Source organism: Rhincodon typus, chromosome 8 (genome assembly GCF_021869965.1).
Source record: "Rhincodon typus isolate 14 chromosome 8, sRhiTyp1.1, whole genome shotgun sequence".
In the NCBI taxonomy this organism is placed as follows: Eukaryota; Metazoa; Chordata; class Chondrichthyes; order Orectolobiformes; family Rhincodontidae; genus Rhincodon; species Rhincodon typus.
This window is the reverse complement of record NC_063339.1, coordinates 60,173,973-60,195,637: the sequence shown is the minus strand read 5'-3', so window position 1 is coordinate 60,195,637 and position 21,665 is coordinate 60,173,973. Positions and strand designations below refer to the sequence as shown.

Genomic DNA, 21,665 nt, shown 5'->3' with positions numbered 1-21,665 from the left:
TGATTTCCTTACTGATCAGTGATCCATTGCTCTCTCAGGTAAGCAGTTCCAATGATTCTCAACCCTCTGAGAGAAGAAATTCCTCCTTATCTAAGTCTTAAATTGATGCCTGCTTATTCTGAGACTGTGCCCTCTGGTCCAATAATCCCCAATGAGGGGACAAGATCAAAAATCATACGTCCAACAGGTTTATTTGAAAACGCAAGCTTTCAGAGCTCCGCTCCTTCTACACGCGTAGTGTTAGACAGAGGGTCTAAGTCACAGAATTTATAAGCAGAAAGGTAACAGCCCTAAAGCTGCACGCCTTTTGTTGAATCTTTAATCAGTTAGGAAAGATTCAACAAGAGGCGGCCAGTTTTAGGGTTGTTACCTTTCTGCTTATAAATTCTGTGTCTTATACCTTTCTCTCACATTACTCCTGAGGAAGAAGCTGAGCTCTGAAAGTTTGCGTTTTCAAATAAACCTGGTGTTGTGTGATTTTTGACCTTGTCCATTCCAGTTCAACACGCATCTCCACCCCGATGAGGGAAAACATTCTCTCAGCATTTACCCTGTCAAGACCCTCAAGAATCCTATTTTTTTTATTCATTCACAGGATGAGGGTATCACTGGCTAGGCCAACATTTGTTGCCCATTCCTAATTGCCCAGAGAGGGATTAAGAAGTCTGTGGGTCTGGAGTCATTTGTAGGCCAGACCACGTAATGATGGCAATTTGCTTCCCTAAACCAGAGGGTTTTTTGAACAATCACCAATGGAATCATGGTCATCAGTAGACTCTGAAGTCCAGACTTTATTTCAAACTTAGAACATTGTCTGTGTCTCTGGATTAACATTCCAGTGATAGTACGGCACGGTGGCTCAGTGGTTAGCACTGCTGCCTCACAGTGCCAGGGACCCAGGTTCGATTCCACCCTCGGGCAACTGTCTGTGTGGAGTTTGTACATTCTCCCTGTGTCTGCGTGGGTTTCCTCCGGGTGCTCCGGTTTCCTCCCACAGTCCAAAGATGTGCAGGTTAGATGGATTGGCCATTCTAGATTGCCTGTAGTGTTCAGGGATGTGTAGCTTAGATGGGTTATAGAGGGATGGGTCTGGGTGGGATGCTCCAAGGGTCGGTGTGGACTTGTTGGGCCAAAAGGCCTGTTTCCACACTGTAGGGATTCTATGATCTATGACCACTAGGCCATCACCTCTCAATGAAATCAACTCTCATTCTTGTAAACTCCAGTGAGGAGAATGCCAACCTGTTTAGCCTTTGCTCATAAGACAATCCCTCCATTCCAGTGATCATCCTACTGAGCCTTTTCTGAACTGCCTCCAGTGAAATGATATTTGTCCCTAAATACGGGGATCAAAACTGCTCATAGTGCTCCAGGTGTGGTCTCACCAATACCTTGTACAGTTGTACTAAGACTTCCCTACTCTTATACTCCAAGCCCCTTGGAGTAAGGGTCAACATTCCATTAGCCTTCCTGATGACCTGCTACACCTGTGTTTCTAGCTTTCTGTGTTTCGTGCACAAGTATCTACAAGTCCCTTTGTATTGCAGCTTTCTGCAATTTTTCTCCACTTAAATTATATCCTTTTCTTTTGTTCTCCTTTCCAAAATTAAGTTCTATAGGTGGGTTTATTATTTGAACTTAGCTGATTGCTTTTCCAGTTTTTTTTTTGTTTTAGGGCTTTTTCTTGGTTTTTTAATTTTATATTAGTTAGATTTTTCCAGCTGATGAAAAAGCTCTGTAACTCTTAAACAGAGAGACATTTTATATTGTTATAAATGTTAGGCTGGTAGCTACATCAGCAAAAGTGGTTCACAGCAAGCACTACTTTAATCATATTATAAATCAAACTAGTAATTTTGTATGGCAGATCTTGAGTATTGCTGAGAAAAGATACATTTTTGTCAAAGCTTTTCAAAGTGGGTTGCCTCTGATTCATCAAAGGTTTGCCCTGAGAAATGTACCAGCGAGCGGCTGTTGTTTATTTTTTTGAGTTGAAACGTGCAATGTGTATACACGATTTTTCTATCTGTGAAGAACAGGGCGTTGTGTCTTAATATATGTAGCTTCCAGTTCACACAGGTGTGCCACACTGCAAGCTCAGCTAACAATCTAAATTCGTTGTCATTTTAATTTTTCGTCTACTCAGGATTATCTAGCAAATGTTGCTCAATCGTGAGACCACATCTAATGTCTGCAGTGTGCTATGTATTTTGAAAGAGTGGACTCTATAGGTATGGTCAGTATCTTGGTGACTGTCAACAGCTGAAGGGATGTGCTGTTTGATGCAATCCACTAGTCTTTGGGATGTATGACCCATATACTTGGCATCACATTGGCATTGAAAAACAAAAGTGGTTTTGCTGATGTAGATGCCAGTTTCCAAACTCCTGTATTTGGGTGAAGACCTCCTTGAAAGTTATTCTGTCACTTGTTAATCGCTGACCAGTGCAAACTGTATTTTCTCCTCTTAGGCTTTTGGCACAACATCGGCTTCTTCTAACGTAGGTGAGCAACATCAGGAGAAAACACATACATTTCCATTTTCAAATGCAGATCATTTCAGAGATCCATCGGTATTTGGGCCTCACTTTTTTACGCATATTTCACAAGGTTAGAAGTGATAAGTGAATTGATCAAAGTGTTTAAAATGTTAAAAAGATTCAGTTGGATAGATCGGAAAAACTATTCCTATTGTTTGAGGTATCAGGAATGAGTAATGTAATATCAAAAATATATAGACCATTAAAGAGAGAAATCAGAAAACGTTTCAAAAAAAGATAGTAGATTTCAAGAATTCCATAGCCAAAAGGCTGTGACTGCCAAGATAATTGGAGAATTAAAGTTTGTGATCCATATGATTTTTGTTGGCTTGAGATAGAAAACTATAATGGCCAGCATCAATTAGGTAGAGTAATGTACAGCACATACGTTATGTCCAGTTTTAGCTGTGCAAAAGTTTAACACGGAGTTCATTGTTACCACACTCTATGTCTCAAGGTCAGTTACAGTAAAGGGGGTATTACGGTGTAATCCTTATCTAACATCAACTAGAAAATTGTATTGATTCTATAAATGAAAATGGCTAGTGATGAAATGATAAATTAACCCAATTTAATATGAACTGCAGGAAGAATGGAAGATGATTGTTTTCTCTGAAACTGAGGGGCAGTAGATACCATGTTCCAAGATTTGCTTTTTATTTGGAGATGGAAGTTTATTGTGTAGTTTTCTTCAGTTCCATTTGGCGACCAAAGGGGGAAAGGGAGTAAATATATTAAAATATACAGTAGATAGTTGTCGACAATATAACACGTTCATAGAGGAGATATTTGTACAAGAAATAAATTCAACCATCCGCAATCTTCAAGGTAATAAACTTGAAAATTACTTTGGAGAAACAAATCTGTAAGAAAGTCAAGGAAAGAGAAAAATGGTCAAACTTGCTCAGGTCATGTAATACCATTGACCTATTTATAGGTAAGAGATTCATCTAAGTAGGAAAACTATGGAGCAAATTGTTAGAGAAAGTAACTGAATCTTAGAAGAAATGGGGGACTGAGTGATTCTCATATAAAAGTATTTTCTTCTGGAAACTGTTTTCATATTTTGTAACATGGAGAACTTCCCCCTAGCTCATGTCAGACTGGATCAAAGTGTTTTTAACACAGACAATATTTCTGCTGTGCCATGGAAACAGATAAATGTTTTATGAACATGATCTCTGCTTTTCCTTATTTTCTGATAGCACTTAAATATTGTCCAGGTTGGAAATTAAAAGTTTACTCTGGATCCCATAATGCATATAATTTTGGATGATATAACCATTGGCTGGACACTTTATGAACAATTGCCTACACTTATGACTGAGATGAGTTAACCATTAAAACAGTAGCTATTTATTTAATGTTAGAGCTTTCCATATATATAAAAGAAAGTTTCACACCCTATAATAAGGTGGAATGCTTTATTTAGAACTAGAATTAAATTTTGTGTGTGTGAGAGAGATGATAGTGCTGAGAGACCATCATTCCTGATAGTGGATTTTTGCAAAGGCACTGTGGATGGTATTTCCCCAGGGCTTTGAGGTGACCACTTAACGACATCTTCAGTCACCAAAGCCTAAAGAAACAAAAAAACTGGCCTAACGTGTGTTTTCACTTTCTATCCTTAATTCAACCAACAGGATGCACATTCTTAAAATGGATAACTTATTGGCAAAGTAAAATAGTTTTATGAACCTGCATAAGGGAATCTAGATCAGATAACAGTCCAAGACAATGTTAATCTCTTAGTCTCAAGAAATCAGATGAACACCGTAGAAGGGCCAATACAAGAGGAATGTCAGTCTTTATCTTCAGAACAAGACCAAGAAGATCATTTTGATGTTTATTTATATATTCATTTTTCAATGGAAGGCAATGCTTTGGGAAAGAATAATCTATTATGTCTTCTCTAAAACTGAGAACTTTTATAACATTCAGTCTGTGAGGGACACCTGCAAATAACTTGTGTGACAAAACAGAATGAAGGCATCATAGGTGTGTACAAAGCTGATCCATGGCCTTGATCTTTTGCCAAATTCATGAACATTAATGCTGATCTTTTTGAAAATTGCCTTTTTTTTACGGTGTACACAATAGGAACAAAATAAATGTAATAACAGTTGACTGCACAGCAGGTAGGTGCTGTTTTGAAACCAAAACATCATCTGTGCTCCGTGTACGCAAATCTCGTATGACGTGTGGCAAATACCAACATTGTGAGGATAGTAATGCACTTGTTGGGAGCGTGCACCAGAATAATACAAAGTAGGAAGACAATGATAGCAGTGCTGCTATTTTGACCCGCCTTTTGCTATAGTTTTCCTTGGGCAGCAACAAAACGGGGATTTGGAGCAAAAGCAGCAAAGGAAAAAATAAACTGCGCATGTAGATGAGCGTGGAAGGAGGACGGGGGAGAAGGGCTTTAAGCAAGCAGCAGTATCCATCTACAATCACCTGGAAACACTTTTCTCTTATCCCCACCTTGAGCTGAAGAGTGTGTGCATTCTCTGTTCTTAACAAAGGTGCTTAATTTGAATGTGGTGATCCCTTCACCTGTATATCAACCTTAACCAAACTTTCCCCAAAATTACCTAAGCTCTCCAGTCTGATCCCAAACAGATTGTAAAGATATCAACAGATGAGGGAAGGTTATCCTTCCACATAAATCTATAATCCCCACCATTGTGGCATCTAACAGTCTTTGAATAAACACTTGAGATTTTACTACCCCTTCACCGTCTGAAATTCCATTGCAGTTGTTAATCAGTCTTTGCACAAAATGTTTCTGGAGATAACTAGTGTGCTTTCCTTTTATCAACTTATATTTCTCATGCTTTATCATATAAACAGTAGTTTATCGAGATGATATGGAGGCATGGGTCACTTTTACAAAATTTCAAGGCTACCATGAGGTCATTGAAATCCTGGGAGTTACATTCTCACTGAAATTACTATTATGACAATTGATAAATGAAGAATAATCAGCAGGATTAGTTTTGAAGGTGATCTCCCTTGGCTCTGTTCTTCTAAAGTCAGATAGAATGAGTTGAATTATAAACCAATCTCATCCACATGCTATCTAACATTGATAGGACAAAGTGGTATTGTCTGAACTTTACAGGGTTAGTGTTGAATTAATAATAATCTAGAGGTCTGGACAAATAATCCTGAGCTCTGTTCCCACCATGGAGGTTTGAGGATTTGTATTCGGCTATTTTAATACCTGGAAAAATAAAAAAAATCTTCATGTCATATTATTGTTGTAAAAAGGCATCTGGTTTACAAATGTCATTTATGAAAGGAACCTTCTCTAACCTATATGTGACTCCAGTCCCACACCCTGTGAAGTAAACTAGCTCCCAATCAATTGCATCATACTGCTCCAGGATAACTAATGATGCGTAATAATTGCATGCATTACATGAGATAGGCAGTTGTTTATGTCAAACAGTATTCCTGATGCTATCAGTGGTGTTGATGTCTTGGAGCCTATATTTTGTTGAGGATTACAAACGTCGTATGCTGAGCTCTGCATCCCTATGGTGACCATGGGATCTCAAATGAGAGAAGGTCACTCAATTCTTGTATCTGTTCTTCAGTTTTTAAACTTCTGATAGTGGGAATAAGAATCCTCATTGACCATCAGAATATAGCAGCTTAAATAGAACGATATGCTGGGTGTGATCAGATCCTCTTGACAAGTTCTTGGTGACGGTCAACAGCAGTTTTTGAAAGTGCTACATATTTTGGAATTGTATACCATTTGCAATCAACTGGGCAAAAAGCAGAAGACTTTCAGAAGTTACTTCATTCTCAAAGGTAATAAAACAGTGTTAAATATTTGAAAAAGTAGCTTATACCAGAAGCATGCAGGGGCAGCAGGGTGGCTCAGTGGTTAGCACCGCTGCCTCACGGCGCCAGGGTCCCAGGTTAGATTCCCCCCTCAGGTGACTATCTGTGTGGAGTTTGCACATTCTCCCCATGTCTGCGTGGGGTTTCTGCCAGGTGTTCCGGTTTCCTCCAACAGTCCAAAGATGTGCAGGCTAGGTGAATTGGCCATGCTAAATTGCCCAAAGTGTTCAGGGTTCTGTAGGTTAGGTGTGGTACCCATGGGAAATGCAGGGTTACAGGGAAAGTGTAGGGAATGGTTCTGGGTGGGCCTGTTTCCACACTTTAGAGATTCTATGATGAAAGAAAACCAGAGTATTTGCAACTTATTCAAGTAGATTTCACAAAATTGAAAAGAACAATACTCTGTGATGGGATAGGAGAAAGAAAACCCTCAAATTAAATGGGTAATAGTCTTTTTTTTCTGCTTGCAATATGTCTCACCCAGACTTACCCTCCTTTTTCAAAGGTATGTGTAGAAAATAATCAAAAATTGACTTGGCGACGTTAACAATGAAGAATGTTAGGAATTCTTGAGTATATGCAAAACTGCATAGTTTTCCAAGGAAGGGCTCTGAGCTGTTGATTTGTGTCATCATCCATAAACTGACTATAAATTGAAAATGGCCTAATTCCTCTGTAAACCTTAGATTAAATCTGATCAATCCATTCTCAGGAATAACAGATAAAAAATCCAAAAACTCAACTTTTCAAAGGTATAGTCTATGGAATTTCACTACCTATATAAGTTCGATTCAAGGATCTTATTAGCTCTTGAAGCTCTGACTTTAATGTTGGAAAGAGAAAGATGTTACAATTTTGTTTCATTTAAACAGCAGATATTGAGTGTTAGATTCCTCAAGCATCCACACAGCCTTTATTTTCTTACTTTCTTGGGCAATAACCCAGGAATTTCAACAATATATCTTGCAAAGTATGGTTCCACACTGATTATTGAAATGAGGCTTCTGGGAAGTTTTTATCTGCTTCATATTTGCAGTGATGTAGAGCTGCAATGATGGGCCGCATTGTGAAATAGTGAACACTTAGCCCCAGAGCCCTCCACTGGGTAAACTTTAAGTTGGTGGACAGATCAATCATTTAAACCTTCTTTGAGGAAGATTAGGCAGTGCATTAGCTCATCAAGCCAGGACAAATAGCCCATTAATGTTGAAGTCTTCAGGGTAATGCCTTCTCAAGAAAAGAAAAATCACACTTCATTGATCAAAAATAAATGACGTCGTAGCATCATTGCAGAGAATGTCATTTGTCAGATACTGGGGTAATTTTCCGTTTTGCCACCTGGTTGGTGACCAGGTCAAAGGGGGTGAACAGATCTATAATTGGTGATCCCCCCCATCCCCCGCAATGCAAATCATTCTACTGGGGTACCGAGCGGGTGGTGGCGGCATTGAAATGATTCCCCATTATCTTGAAATGATGCATATATCTGTCATATCAATCGTGATTTTTTTTCAGCTTTTCTGTTGTAAATTTAAATATATCCAGTGCCTGATTTTACATCCCTTTCAAGTTCTAGCCTCACGTTGTATTTGATGATAAGAACATAAGAATTTGAAGTAGTGCAGGTGATTTGGTCCCTCCCGTCTGCTCTGAAATCAGATAAGCTTGTATCTGATCTTTTCTATCAACTACACCTTCCTTGATTCCCCATGTTCCTTGATTTCCACTAAACAGATGGACATGTTGTGGAAATATGTAACCTTGACCAACAGAGGCAACTCCAAGTGAATCTTAGTAACTGCCAAGCCAAGATTGAGAAGCTGTACTCATTTGGACTTTGACAAATAATCTGACACAAGCTTGTGCTTCATTGGCAGCCACCATTAACGAGCCTGCAAACTTCTGTTTCTGTAATTAATTTGTTGCATTTGCAACAGTTCTTAGACTGCAACATCGTAACTTGGGAAAGCTGACATTTCAGCTTGAATCCTGCCTCCTGCTGTCTAGCATCTGAACAACATCTGAGAGTGCAGCAGCCACTGGACTCAGTCTGGCTTGCTGTCTTAGCTGGAGGACATTTCTGATGTAGTTTGACTTGCCTCCAGAAAACAAAATGCTGCTTGCAATAAGTTAAAATTGATGAGAAACATCAGAAACATTTGACTTTACAGAAGATATATTTTGATCTTTTTCTTAAGAAAACCACATACTTTCTTGTTAACATTATTCCTTATTCTGTCTTTAAAAATCAGTTTTAAAGAATTGCTCAAGTGCTGCACAATATTTTTATTTCTTTGAGAAAATTCTGTTTAAGTGGAAAAGTATTGACATTAAAACTTGTGGCAGGTTGAATAAAAAAAAACAAAGTTTACTATAGATGAATGGGTTGACCTGGAAGTTGTAGAAATGTTTTCAAGCTGCACCTCAGCACCTTGGGCCAACAAAATGGCCTTTAAGCTTGAATGAGCTTGGCTTTTTCCAGCACAGAGCTCTAATTTTCATCTTTTCAAACTGTTTTCTACCACTTGGAGTAAAATTAATATTGACAAGGATAGAATTTGTCTCCTGAAGGAGAGTAGCTTGCCTGTGTAAGTGCTAATGTAACATTTGTCTGTTGGTAACTTTACACTTTATACTGTTTTCCCGCTATACCTAATACACCAAAAGCAAACTGCTCTCTATAAAATGTTATTGTGTGTGAAGTGCTAGCAATTTGAGGTAAAATCATTTCTATTTTTTGCCATTCTTCACAGAGCAAGCATACTTGCGTGATTGTTTGCTGTTGATATACAATTAGTCTCTCCTAACGTTTAATCCATAAGTGATGGTGATTTTCATTTAAACAGTACACTACAATCAAGCAGCAATGTATTTCACTGCAGAAAAATGCTGTGGGTATTCTTTACAGTAATTTAGTAGCTGAGTTGCGAAATGGAGTATGTGTAACCTATTATTATGCACCACTCACAAAGTGCAAGTGGATGAAAATTGATCCTGTAAGTTGAAAGAGGGATAAATGTTGTGCCCTTATTGATGGGTGTACAGTTTTTTCTTTGCTTGGTAATTTGTTGATTTCATTCCTGCCCAGTTTTAAGACAGCAAGTGCGAAAATTATTTTCAAAGCCTGGCCCAATTTTTCTTGAGGGTCACATTTAGGTCCCTAGCTGTGTTGCCACTATAGTTAATACCAGTTTTAAAACACTCAACTATTAGATTAAAGCTTTTACGAGGCAAGATTGCCAGTTAAGTGGTTTGAGATGAAAAGTGTCGTGAAATGTACAATGGCGAGAGTGAAGTTCTTTTCAATGATTTGAGAAAACACTCTTCGTTACTGAGCAGGGTAGCCCGTTCAGGTTACTTAACATTTTGTTGAAACTAATTTAAAGAATATTAAAAATTACTTAGATATCTGTGTTTGTCTCAAAGTTTAGTGCTTATTAAAAAAAGCCCTATGAAAATCCATGTTCTTTACATGAAAAGAGTAGTAGGTAGGACCTGAACCTGGACGACTTAGTTCAGAGGTGGGGATGCTACCATTCCATCTGGGTTGTTAGCTTTGAAATATCCTAATTTTGCTGCCTTTAATTCTAAATGAGATCATTGGTACATCAATCAGTAAATCCATTGTATGAACCTCATGTTAACATACTCAGCAGGAACATCCATAGGTTTCAACTTCCATTGCAGTTCTACTGGTAAATTAACTTTGCCTCAGTCCCTGTACTTATCAGTAGACCTGATGATTGATATAATATTAAGTTTATTGCACAAAGAAGCTCTTGTATTAAAAGAGCTCATAAGGTTTCATGTTTGATCCCTGCTCAGAACTAAGGTAATGGAACTCTGCCCGGGTGGCAGCAGTGTGTTGGAATTGCCTCTGCTGTTTTGGGTTAGGAAGGGGAAAGATGACCAGTGTTTCTGCTGCTTAATTCCTCTCAGAAATTCATTTGAACGTGAATGTGTGGTACTCAGGTTGTTACAAATGAGCCTGGAGGAATGCATCATCATTCTTGTGCCACTACACCATGGGTCGCAGCATAAAATAAAATGAGATAGCAAGAACTGCAGATGCTGGAGTCAGAGACAACACAGTGTGGAGCTGGAGGAACACAGCAGGCCAGACAGCATCAGAAGAGCAGGAAAGTTGATGTTTCGGGTCAGGACTCTTCTTCAGAAATGGGGAGGGGCAAGGGAGCTCAGAAATAAATAGAGAGAGGAAAGGTGGGGCTGGGGAAGCTCGTTGGGATGCTGATAGGTGAGTGCAGGTAGGGAGTGGTGGGGATTAGTCAGTGAGGATTAGTCAGTGAGGTGGGAGGGGCAGATAGGTGGGAGAGAAGATGGACAGGTTGTGTCAGGTAAAGGAGGCGGGGATGAGAGGGAGGGTTGGTCATGGGATGAGGTTGGGGGTGGGGAGATTTTAAAACTGGTGAATTCCATGTTTAGGCCATTGGGCTGTAAGCTCCTGAGGTGGAATATGAGGTGCTGCTCCTCCAGTTTGCAGGTGGTGTCATTGGGACACTGGAGGAGGCCCAGGATGGACATGTCACCCCAGGGAGCGTGAGGGGGAGTTGCCAACCATTTTAACTCCCCATCCCACTCAATAGTTTTTATCCTGAACCACTGTAGAGAGCTGTATTTCAGAAATGGAAGGTATTAGCTGAGCAGTTCTTTATAGCAAGTTTTTTTTTCTCCAAATTAACTTGTTCTTAGCCAGCTTTTCTCCAATTTAGTGGATTCTGAGCAAATTTTCCTCCAACTGAACTAGATGAGGCAAGGAACAGTCAGTGCAGGCCAGTCACTGTTGAAACAACCTCAGTGGGGTCTACAGCAAAGCATCAATCATGTGATTTCTAGGAAGCCTTGCAAAAAAAAATGGAAGGCCCACACTGAGAAAACTTTCCAGGTGTGTCCACAAGACTTGACATAAATTCCTCTCCCTTAATCCATCAAAACCTAAGTATTTCAAGCATTAATACATATAAAGTGTGTTGTAACAAAGTGAGGAGAAGACTATAAGATAAAAGCAAAGTATTGTGGATAAAAACCAAAAGAACTGCGGATGCTGTAAATCAGGAACAAAAACAGAAGTAGGTCGAAAAGCTCAGCAGGTCTCGCAGCATCTGTGAAGAAAAAAAATCAGAGTTAACGTTTCGGGTCTGGTGACCCTTCCTCAGACCCTTCGTCAAAATAGTGTGGACCGTGGAGGGCTGAAATAAAAACAGAAGGTGCTAGAGAACTGCTGCAGGTCTGGCAGCATCTATAGAGGGAGAACTGTTAACATTGTTTTTATCTCTAAAAATGTGTGAAGACTATAAGGCTTAGTTTCAACACATTCCACAGTTGAACAGCATGCTAGTATTTTGCCAGTGCTGTCAGATGAATAATGGTCACTTGGTTAAGCTAGCTAGGGCAACTGATACTTACAGAACCGTGCTCAGCATGTTTTTGATTTGTTTTTATTCTCAGAAATGAAATTCCATGGATACAGTTTAGCATGGCGCAGTTAATGTAAGCAATTAATTCTGTATTGTGGGAATGTGGGACTGATACAGAGTCAAGGAACTATTCAAGTAAGACTGGATTCAATCAGCGTGTGCTTGGCATCTCCCCATTTGGTCCAGTCATGACTGTGCCTTACTCAGGAACGTTAATCTCAGGGAAAATTTAAGATCTTCCTGTCACCATTTCTGCTGTTGCATGTTAATTTGTGTGAATTTCAACCAATCGGTGAATATTCTGGAATTCCTGTTTAGATCATAAATCTCTAAATTTAAATTAAAATATGCAATCCACAGTTCTGTTTCCTCATGAAAAAAGTTGGTTCAGCTATATTTATTTTTAAGAATGATATTTCCACTCACTGCGTGTATTTACATTCAAATGATGATTGGCACAAGTGAACTTACAGCTATCTTCAGAGGTGAACCTGGCAGTATCTTTGTATTCCCATGAATTAGGATTGATGTACTAAATTCATATGACTGCATTTACCATAGATTGCTGTGACTTCCAACTTTAATTCTTGCTGCTTTTTTTTGTTTATTTTTACAAGTATGCAAAAATGTTTAAAGTTTGCTAAATGGAAATGATAAGGGCAGGCATGGTACTGCACAGAAGATTGTGAATCATATGTTGTGCATTTCTCAGGTAGCTGATCAGTCCAACTCAGTGGATCCATTAGAAGATTGTGAAGGAAGCAATTTTTGAAGTAATTTTGGTTTCTAATTCCCAGATTGCAGGAGTCTTATAAGAATTGTTCGGAGATGCTTCAAACCTGTAAATGTGTGTGCATGAGCTTATTTTTCTAATATGTTTTCATTATGAATTTCAGGATCAAATTTATGGAGAGACAAAGTCTGTTTCGGGCCTGCTAATAGTAGCTGTGTTCCCTCATCTACCAAAAGATGCCGCAGTGGAATGGCACGTCATTGCTGTTACTGATGATCCCTGTGAGAGGAAATCTTTTATCATAAGTAAGAAATCTGATGGTTATGCAATTGACTGTGAGGTGATTGTGTCAAGTTTGAAGTCAAGTGCTGCTATCTCATTGGCTGTAAGTCTTCTGCCACCATCAGTGAACTCTTTAAATCTGAAGAGTATGCTCCATGAACTAGCTGTTGTATTCCGGCAAGCTATGGATAAACTCCCTCAAGATGTTAAGCAGCTCCCTCTGTGTTTCAAAACCTTTTACTGTGAAGATGTCATAGATCCCAGCTTTGTACAAACAGGTAAGACTGTCACATTGATAGAATTTACAGTTAAGTTGGAAATATGTGACCACTCTGTGATAATGCTGAAACATTGACATTAAGACAGGAGTTCAGATCCCAGTGTTGACTGACATTTTTGGATTGAATTTCCAAATATTGAATGCTGTAACAAATGGTCAGATTAACAATATGAATTTATCCTTTCCTATCTCTGTAACCTCATCCATCCTTTCAATTCATCAGTCATTTGGAGTCTGACTCCTTGTGCATTCCTCCCCTTCTTTGTCCCCTTTATTGGAAGTTCTTCTTAGTTAGCTATGGTTCATACTCTGCAGTTCACTTCTGAAACTTTTCTCCCTCTCCAAATCATTTACAGTCTCTATGAGCTTTCTTAAGACTCATCTCGCTGATGAAACTTTAAACCACTTCAGCTAACACATATAGTGACTTTGTGTCCATTATTTGACTGTCTCTTAGAATATTATTGTTCTGTTTTGAGTGTACTAGTATAAAAGCAAGCAGTTTACAAAGTGAGGGAAGGAAATTCGATTTCATATCCTCAAGTGTACTTTCTGAAAACCCAATTGATCACATCAATGACAGTATCTAAGATGGAATATTTTATGTTTCCTTCTTGAGTTCGGTGATTTGGATATAATGGAAAGAAGGAAGTAGTAGTAACATATTGTGTGACTTTTTAAATATGAATGTCTTTAGCAGCTGGTGGCTTCTAAAATCTAAAGCTAAATTTGTACCTTTAAGCCAAATTCTATGATCTTTGAATTTGTGGCATCGGTGTTTTCATTTTTAGAAATTTGACTTACTCTTTGGGTTACATAGTGGAGAGAAAACTTGCCATGTTCATAGCCTGAGATATATTAATTCTTTACAGTAAAGGTCATGTCATGGTATCATCTTATTTCAAATCTTGTTCCAACATTTGATTGAAAGGTTACAAGTAACACCGCATCAAATGGTTACACCTGTGGGAGAGCATGTTTTGTTGAAACAAGGTGGGGTGGGAATAGTGTCACAAGACTTGGTCATCTTGGCAGTGAGGTGATGGAGTGAGATCTGGGGAATGCAACCTTATCTTGTGCGATAGGAGAGCAAAATACTACAGATGGAATGCTATACCTGGAGGCTGATGACAAGTAACAGGAGCCTGGGATGGACAAATGGAACAATGTTGGGAAGGATTAGTGTCAAATTCAGAAGAAAACTGAAACAAATGTACAGTTTACAGCTGTTAGTGTTCTTGACATGTATAGTTCTAATCCAAGACCTTGTTGTTTAATTGATGTCTTCTATCCTCAACAGTAGTGAATATTTCAGGTGACCTTAAATTCTTGGTGTCCTGATGTTTCTTTTCAATCAACTCTTATCACCAAGCATTTCCTTGTTGAGACTGAGAAAGCATTTCTCGCAGCTGACTCCAGTCACACATCCATATCCCCTACTCTGCCAAAAACAACTGCCTGCATTGTATATTCCAATGTCTAAGCTTCTTGTTTCCAAGCTTAATAGTTGGAAGTGTCTTTCATCTTCAGTATGTGAAACTAATCATATAGGTGTAGATCAAAATGGAATGAGAATACCTTCACACCTGACTGGGTTGACTAGTCTTCAACATCCTTTGATTAGATGAATGTGTGGTCAGCCCATTGATGTGGCCATTTTCAATCAGTATTTTCTTTTTCCTTTTTAAAATCATCTGAGTCTATTGAGGTTCCAGGCATTAAAATCAGACAACAGAGTTTGAAAATCAGTAGTCCATTTTTCTCACATGACAATGTTATCTAAAGGAAAAGGTAATTTTGTAAATAGTATCTGATCTCCAGTGTGCAAATCGTATTATAAAATGACCAGTTACTCCCATCACCGAAATTGAATTTAAAAGATCCACGTGTTCTTCTAGTCTATCCTATAATGCTGGCTAAACCATTACCATACAGACATCCCCAGTCCACCAGGAGCCATTCTGTAGGTACAATTTCTCAAGACAAAAAAGATCTACTTAACATATTAATCTAAGTTTGAGGCAAACGAGGTCCATAAAAATAATCCAGCTGTTTAATTTTATAAGCCTCTGTCAAATCACCTATGTTTACTTACATGAAGGTGGTGATCCTCATTTGAACGGTTTTCAAAGTCTCAATATTCTCCACTATGTGAGGAAACCAAATACAGAGCATAAGAAATAGTTGCAGAAGAAGGTCATTTACCACTTTGAACCTACTTTCCCATTCAATAAGATCATGGCTGATTTCCCATCTCAACTCCACATTATCACACCATCCCCATATTCTTAATTAATTTATTATCCAAAGATCTATTACTTCTGCATTTATACTTAATTGCTGAGCATCGATGGCTCTCTGAGACAGCGAATTCCTAAAATTCGTAACCATTTGATTGAAGAGGTTATCTTTATCTCAGTGTTAAATAGCTGACCCTTTATGCAGAGACTATAGCCTGTGTGTTCTAGATTCCCCAGCCAGAGGAAACAGATTTTCTGCATCAAATTCCTTCAGAATGTTACATCTCCATTGGATGACTTCTCATACTTCTAAATTCAAGGGTTTGTAAACTGAGTCTAATTATTTCCATTCTCACAGCACAAGCCCCTCACCTCAGGGATGGATCTCATGAAAAAGAGGCAGAAAGTGTTAGAGAAACTCAGCAGATCTGGCAGCATCTGTAGAGAGAAACAACATTAATATTTCAAGTCCAGTTTGACTCTTCTTCAAAGAAGAATGGCTCAACTCAGTGGTCTCAAATATTGTACGTGAAACAGTGACTGTTTCTTTGTCCACAAATGCTGCCAGACCTGCTGAGTTTCTCCATCAAACTCTGTTTTATTTCAGATCTTCAGTATTAGCAGTATTTTGCCTCTATATCAGTGTAGAGAGTCTTTGTGACGTTTCCTCGAGAACAAGTATATCCTCCTTTAGGTACGGAGACCAGAACTGTGCGTAATACTCCAGATATCACCACATCAATGCCCTTTTTCATTGTAAGAAGAGATTTTTCTCCAATCTCTTTGTAACAGAAAGCTAAATTACCATCTGCCTTCATTGTTGCTTGCTATGCCTTCATGATGATTTTCTGTGATTCATGTACAAATACTCCTAGGTCCATCTAAATTCAAAACCATTCCTAGTATCTCACCATTTGATTTTTTTTTCTATTTTTCCTACCAAAATGTGTAACCTCACATTTTACAACATTGTATTACATTTTCCTTGTTCTGGCCTACTCCTGCAACCTGTTTGTATCCCTCTGCAAATTTTTCCAACATATATTACATTGTCAGCAAATGCTGATATGTTACACTCAGCTCCCGCATTTAAGGCATTAATACAGTTTGGAAATAGCTGAGGCCCAAGTATCAATCCTTGTAAACTCTGCTAACTAACTCGCGCTCACACACGCGTGCACCCACTCGTGCGCACACTAATGTGCACTCACATACTCACGCTGTCACCCCACTGATGCTGTCTCACACACGCACGCTTTCACACACACAATCTCACACATGCACACTCTGACACACACACACACTCACGCTGTCACACACTCATACTCTGACAGGGTCTTCATCCTTGTCTGACACATCCCCCTCTACTTCCACTCCACTTCAGAGGATCATCCTCTGCCATTTCTACCACCTGCAGCAGGATTCCACCACCAAGCACATCTTTCCCTTCCCTCCACTGTCAGCATTTAGCAGGTACTATTCCCTCCATGGCACCCTGGTCCATTGCTCCTAATACTTTCTCATTCCTCCGTGGTACTTTCCCATGCAATTGCAAAAGATCTAACACTTGACCATTCACCACCTCCCTCCTCACTGTCCATGCCCTCAAACATATCTTGCAGGTGAAGCAGCATTTCACTCACACTGCTTTCAATCTAGTCTATTGCATTCACTGCTCATAACGCAGCATCCTTGATATTGGTGAGATCAAATGCTCAGTCTATAGCAATGACCCTGACCTCCCAGTTGCTTGCTATTTCAATAAACTACCTTACTCTCGTGCAAATATTTCTGTCCTGGGCCTGCTGCAATGTTCCATTGAAGCACAACACAAGTTCAAGGAGTGACACTCATTTTGCAGTTAGGCACTTTACAGCCTCCTGGTCCAAATCATAGAATCCATATAGTGTGGAGGCAGGCCATTCAGCCCATCGAGTCCACACTGACCGTCCGAATAGCATCCCACCCAGACCGCAGCCCCCCACTCTATCCCTGTAACCCTGCATTTCCCATGACCAATTCACCTAACCTGCTTAACTTTGGACTGTGTGAGGAAACTAAATCACCTGGAGGAAACCCATGCAGTCATGGACTGAATTTGTAAACTCAACATGTGCAAACTGCACACTCCAGTTGCCTGAGGCTGGAATTGAACACCATACCTGGTACTGTGAGGCAGCAGTGTTTACCACTGAGCCACCATAAATATCGAATTCAATAACTTCAGAAATTAACTGCATCTGAAGAAGGATCATATCGGACTCGAATCTAAAACCACTGTATTAACTGGTTCCTCCTAACCAGTTTTGCTATCCACGTTCTCAAAATAATAAAAGATTTGTCACTGCACAGTTTTCCTTTAATAAATCTGTGTTGACAAGAGAATCATAATGGATTAAACAAAGTGCCCTGTTACATGTCCCTAATAATAGATTATCACATTTTGCCTACTCATAACGTTAGGTTAACTGGCTTGTGGTCCCTCGTTTTCTCTATTCCTTCTTTATTAAGCAGCAGGGTTATGTTTTCTGTGTTCCAAGCCTTGGGATCTGTTCAACAATGTAAGGAATTTGGCAAGATTAAAACAAAATGCAACAATCATTTCTGCAACTTCATCTTTTAAAGAATCCAAGGGACTTGTCACTCCTTGGTCTCATTAATTTCTTGATCTTTATTTATTTACTTACACTGACTTATATAAGTCCCTTCTTCTTGCTAGACCTTGATTTCACATTCTTTCAATTTACTTTTTGTGTCTTCTGCCAATAAGCCAAGAAGTAGTGAAGAAACTTGACTCATTATTTCAACAAAAGCCTGAGAAGGTTCTTGAACAAAGTTGTCTATTTTTGTTTTGTAAGGGGTTGTCCTGTGACTACACTCTGGAACCCTGTTACTGTAGCTATGGCTTCCTTATTATATCCCAGTCCCTTTATTTTACCACTGTCTTCAGTTATGTTCTCCTTGTTCATCATGCTATCATTCATATTTAATACATAGCTGTACTGAACTCACTCATACAGTCATACAGCACAGAAACAGACTCTTTGGTCCACATATTGAATTAATCTGTGTGCAGTTTAACTTTTATGTGCCTTGGAATGTTTTAGTACATTAAAGACTCACTACAAGTGCAACTTATTGGAACTTTATATACTTTCTTTTTTCTCAGCTGTGTGATATGGGCAAATGGAAAGAGGATTGGAGTTTGACGAAGTTTGTGTAAAATATGAATGCCATGCTTGAACAACTAAGCCAATTAGCTTGTTTCTGTGCTGCAGATTGGATTTAGTTTCACATAAATGTGTGGGCAGAACAATCACATAAAAGAATAAGAAGTAGTGCACAAATGAATTGAATTCTAGTTATTGTTGCTCTTAGTTTGTCAGCCAACAAGATGACTGACAGAAATTCAATACTGCATACTCGTTCTGAACCAGTCTTTTCAAGTTATTTGCAATAAAGCACTCAAAAATATTGAACCATGCATATTGTAAATACAGGTACAATTTTGTTAGAATTCTGATTAGATCAGTCATTTCAGAGAGAGTTACAAAAGCCTGGCAATCTGAAGAGTGTAGTAACATTCACTCAAAATATACATGTATGCAATGCTGCACAAAATGTGACAGAACTTTGGATAAAAAATGACACAATATTAAAAAAAACAGAATATCAAATTTAATCACTAGGACTTGAACTTCAGTGTGAAGGGTTTTAGTGTATGAAAGACAGAATACACCATATTTTGTATGGTGTATTTTAAAAAATCATCAGCATTGTGATATTTATTTTTTATAGGAATCATGATTCTGCAGTGATAACTGTGAGCAGGGGCAGCAATCAGTGCAAATACATTCAATAATGATACTCAAAAGCCACTTGGTAAAAGAATCCTGTCAGGGAAGCTGCATTCATACTCAGTCAATATGAAGACTTAATAGTCAAGCTCCTTTGTTTTATTTTACTTTTGTGAAAATTAATCTCATGGGCTTTCCCAAGGTTCAAAAGGAAAACATAAAATGCTGGAAGTACACAACAGCTCTATTAGCAGATTCAAATAAAAAGTTTCACTTCACAAATGCTAACAGAAATGCTGTGCATCCAACATTATTTCAGATATCCATTTGTTATTTTTTTGAATAGTGTAATGACAGAAGTTTGTATTGAGCAAGCTAGGTCAGCTATTCTAAATTCAAAGTATGGTGCTTTTGTAGAAGCAGTTTGGTGTCTGCTGCTTCCACAGAAGAAGATTTTGCAAATGTTCCTTCATTAATTTGTTTGGCATTACCGTAGTGCTGTTGCAATATGGTAAACTATATAATGCATCAGTTTGTGGTGTCATCTATCACAGTTAAATGTCCATTTATACAACGTCGAATTCAGGTTATTTGTGTATCGGTCTAATTAGACTATAGGTCAAAAGTCTATCACATTCAAAACCAATTTCATTCCCTGGGCTGAAGTAAATTGCAGATTTGTGTTCTATATATTCAAATGTCTGTTTAGCTTTCAAATATGATTTTAGCCTATTAGCATTTACATAGACTGCTCAGACATCTTTCCTAATGTATTACCACAAGATCTTGTTGTTTGATCATTGTGCAAGCCAAGATCTTGAGTAATTATAATTCTTGCCTTAGAACCTCTTTTAAGGAGAAAAATCGAGTGCATATTTTTGTGTTGTAATTTGCAGCTGATTCCTCACAGATGGGTATTTTCGTTTATTAAGTTCAGTGTAGCCTTTTGGGAATAACATGTTGTTTTGGGGAGACAGGTCATAATATTTGGACAGCGATTGATGTTGCTTTGATCATAAGATTATCAGGAATCTTGCCAGTTTAACTTGAAGAGTTATAGAATTGCTCTATGAGAAGGAGCAGAGCAGGGGGTTGTATCCTCCATTTTTGACTCACTGTGTTACATACCTCAATGGGAAGTATCGGATTATTTGGGCTTTCTGAAATTGAGTCAAAACTGTATTTCCTGAGTCCCAAGCAGACTACATTGATCACCCTTTCCACATACTTCACAAATGTCCACCAGATTTTTGTTAGATGGAGGGTCGTACTTCAGCACAGTAGGAAGTGAGCTCTTACAGCTGGAATAACAGTGACATTGGCTGAAATACTGCAGGGAAGGTGCGTCCACTTAATAATGGATTGGCTTGTAGGTTCAGGGATGATATGGCCGGTTCATGCCAATTTCTAGTAGGCTCGCACATACACAGTCAATTGGGCCATCCAGTGTCAATAAATGCTGCTTTTCTTGTACAAAATGCAAAATGGTTGCATGAGAGAAGATAAGTAGAATATACGTAGCATTATAACTCTGACTCTTTCGGACAGTTATTTTAGCATTTCTCTTCCAAAGAGATGTGACTGTTGTAGATTTGTTGTGGAATGCTATGTACACAGAATAGTGATCTTCTAGATTCTGTTGTAGTTTGTGATTGTAATGATGTCCTATTTTTCTTCATTCCCTGGCCCCTTTAAGGGTCCTATGCTGCTTTTTAAATTTAGAATCAAATATAGACAGAAGGTAGAGGTCTGCTGCATAAATCCTAGAATTATAGCTACAGGCAATTATTAGGATTATCAGCTGCCCTTCAAGAAAGTTTGCTTTACCACAGAGTTCAGCACCTCATGGTAATATCTTGCATTGCCTCCCAGAAAAGACTAACAAGGCACTAGAAGCACCTAATATTAACCATCTTTTGAGAAAGAGATATGAATCTCTGAAAAAGATTTTTAAATTCTTTTTAGAACACAGCTACATTAGAAGTCGATTAAAATACAAATTAAGGAACCAATCACAAGGTTTTCTTGAGTAAAAGAAAGAGGAATTTTATTACTCCCTGAGAAAAATATTAAAATATGACATCAAACACACACACACAAACACAATTTAAAAAAGGAAGAGTGCCTAACATGAAAAGGAAGATCAAGATAATTTAAAAAGCCCTTAGAATACTTGGGGTTAGATTTCAGCCTGAGACCTCAATTATTTAATTGATACCTTGTATCCTCAGATGTGGCAAAAATTGTAGATTGCTTTGCGTTCTCAGCGAATAGATATTTTTCCAATTTGCTTTTTACCAGGCATTGTCTTCTGAGGGGCTAAAGGAAATAGAGAAAGAGAGAGCGTACTTCCCAGTACTGTTGTTACAAATCTATTTTCTTTTCTGTGCAAAAAAAGCCATGTTCCCATGCCTGGCTGTGTTGTTTTCTCAAGCTGGATAGACTGTAGGTGACATTATTCCAATATGTGAAATGTCCAGGAATGTTTGAACTAAACAAGAGA

The 21,665-nt window shown here is 38.5% G+C and overlaps 1 protein-coding gene across 1 annotated transcript in view; it reads left to right on the top strand.

Annotated features, from left to right (window-relative positions):
* The window catches only part of LOC109927510, a 72,719-nt gene that overhangs the window by 30,451 nt on the left and 20,603 nt on the right, over positions 1-21,665 (top strand). Inside the window, exon 2 of the mRNA XM_020527539.2 lies at positions 12,727-13,123. Within this exon, the coding sequence (XP_020383128.1) occupies positions 12,727-13,123 (397 nt within the window). The remainder of the gene's footprint in view (positions 1-12,726; positions 13,124-21,665) is intronic.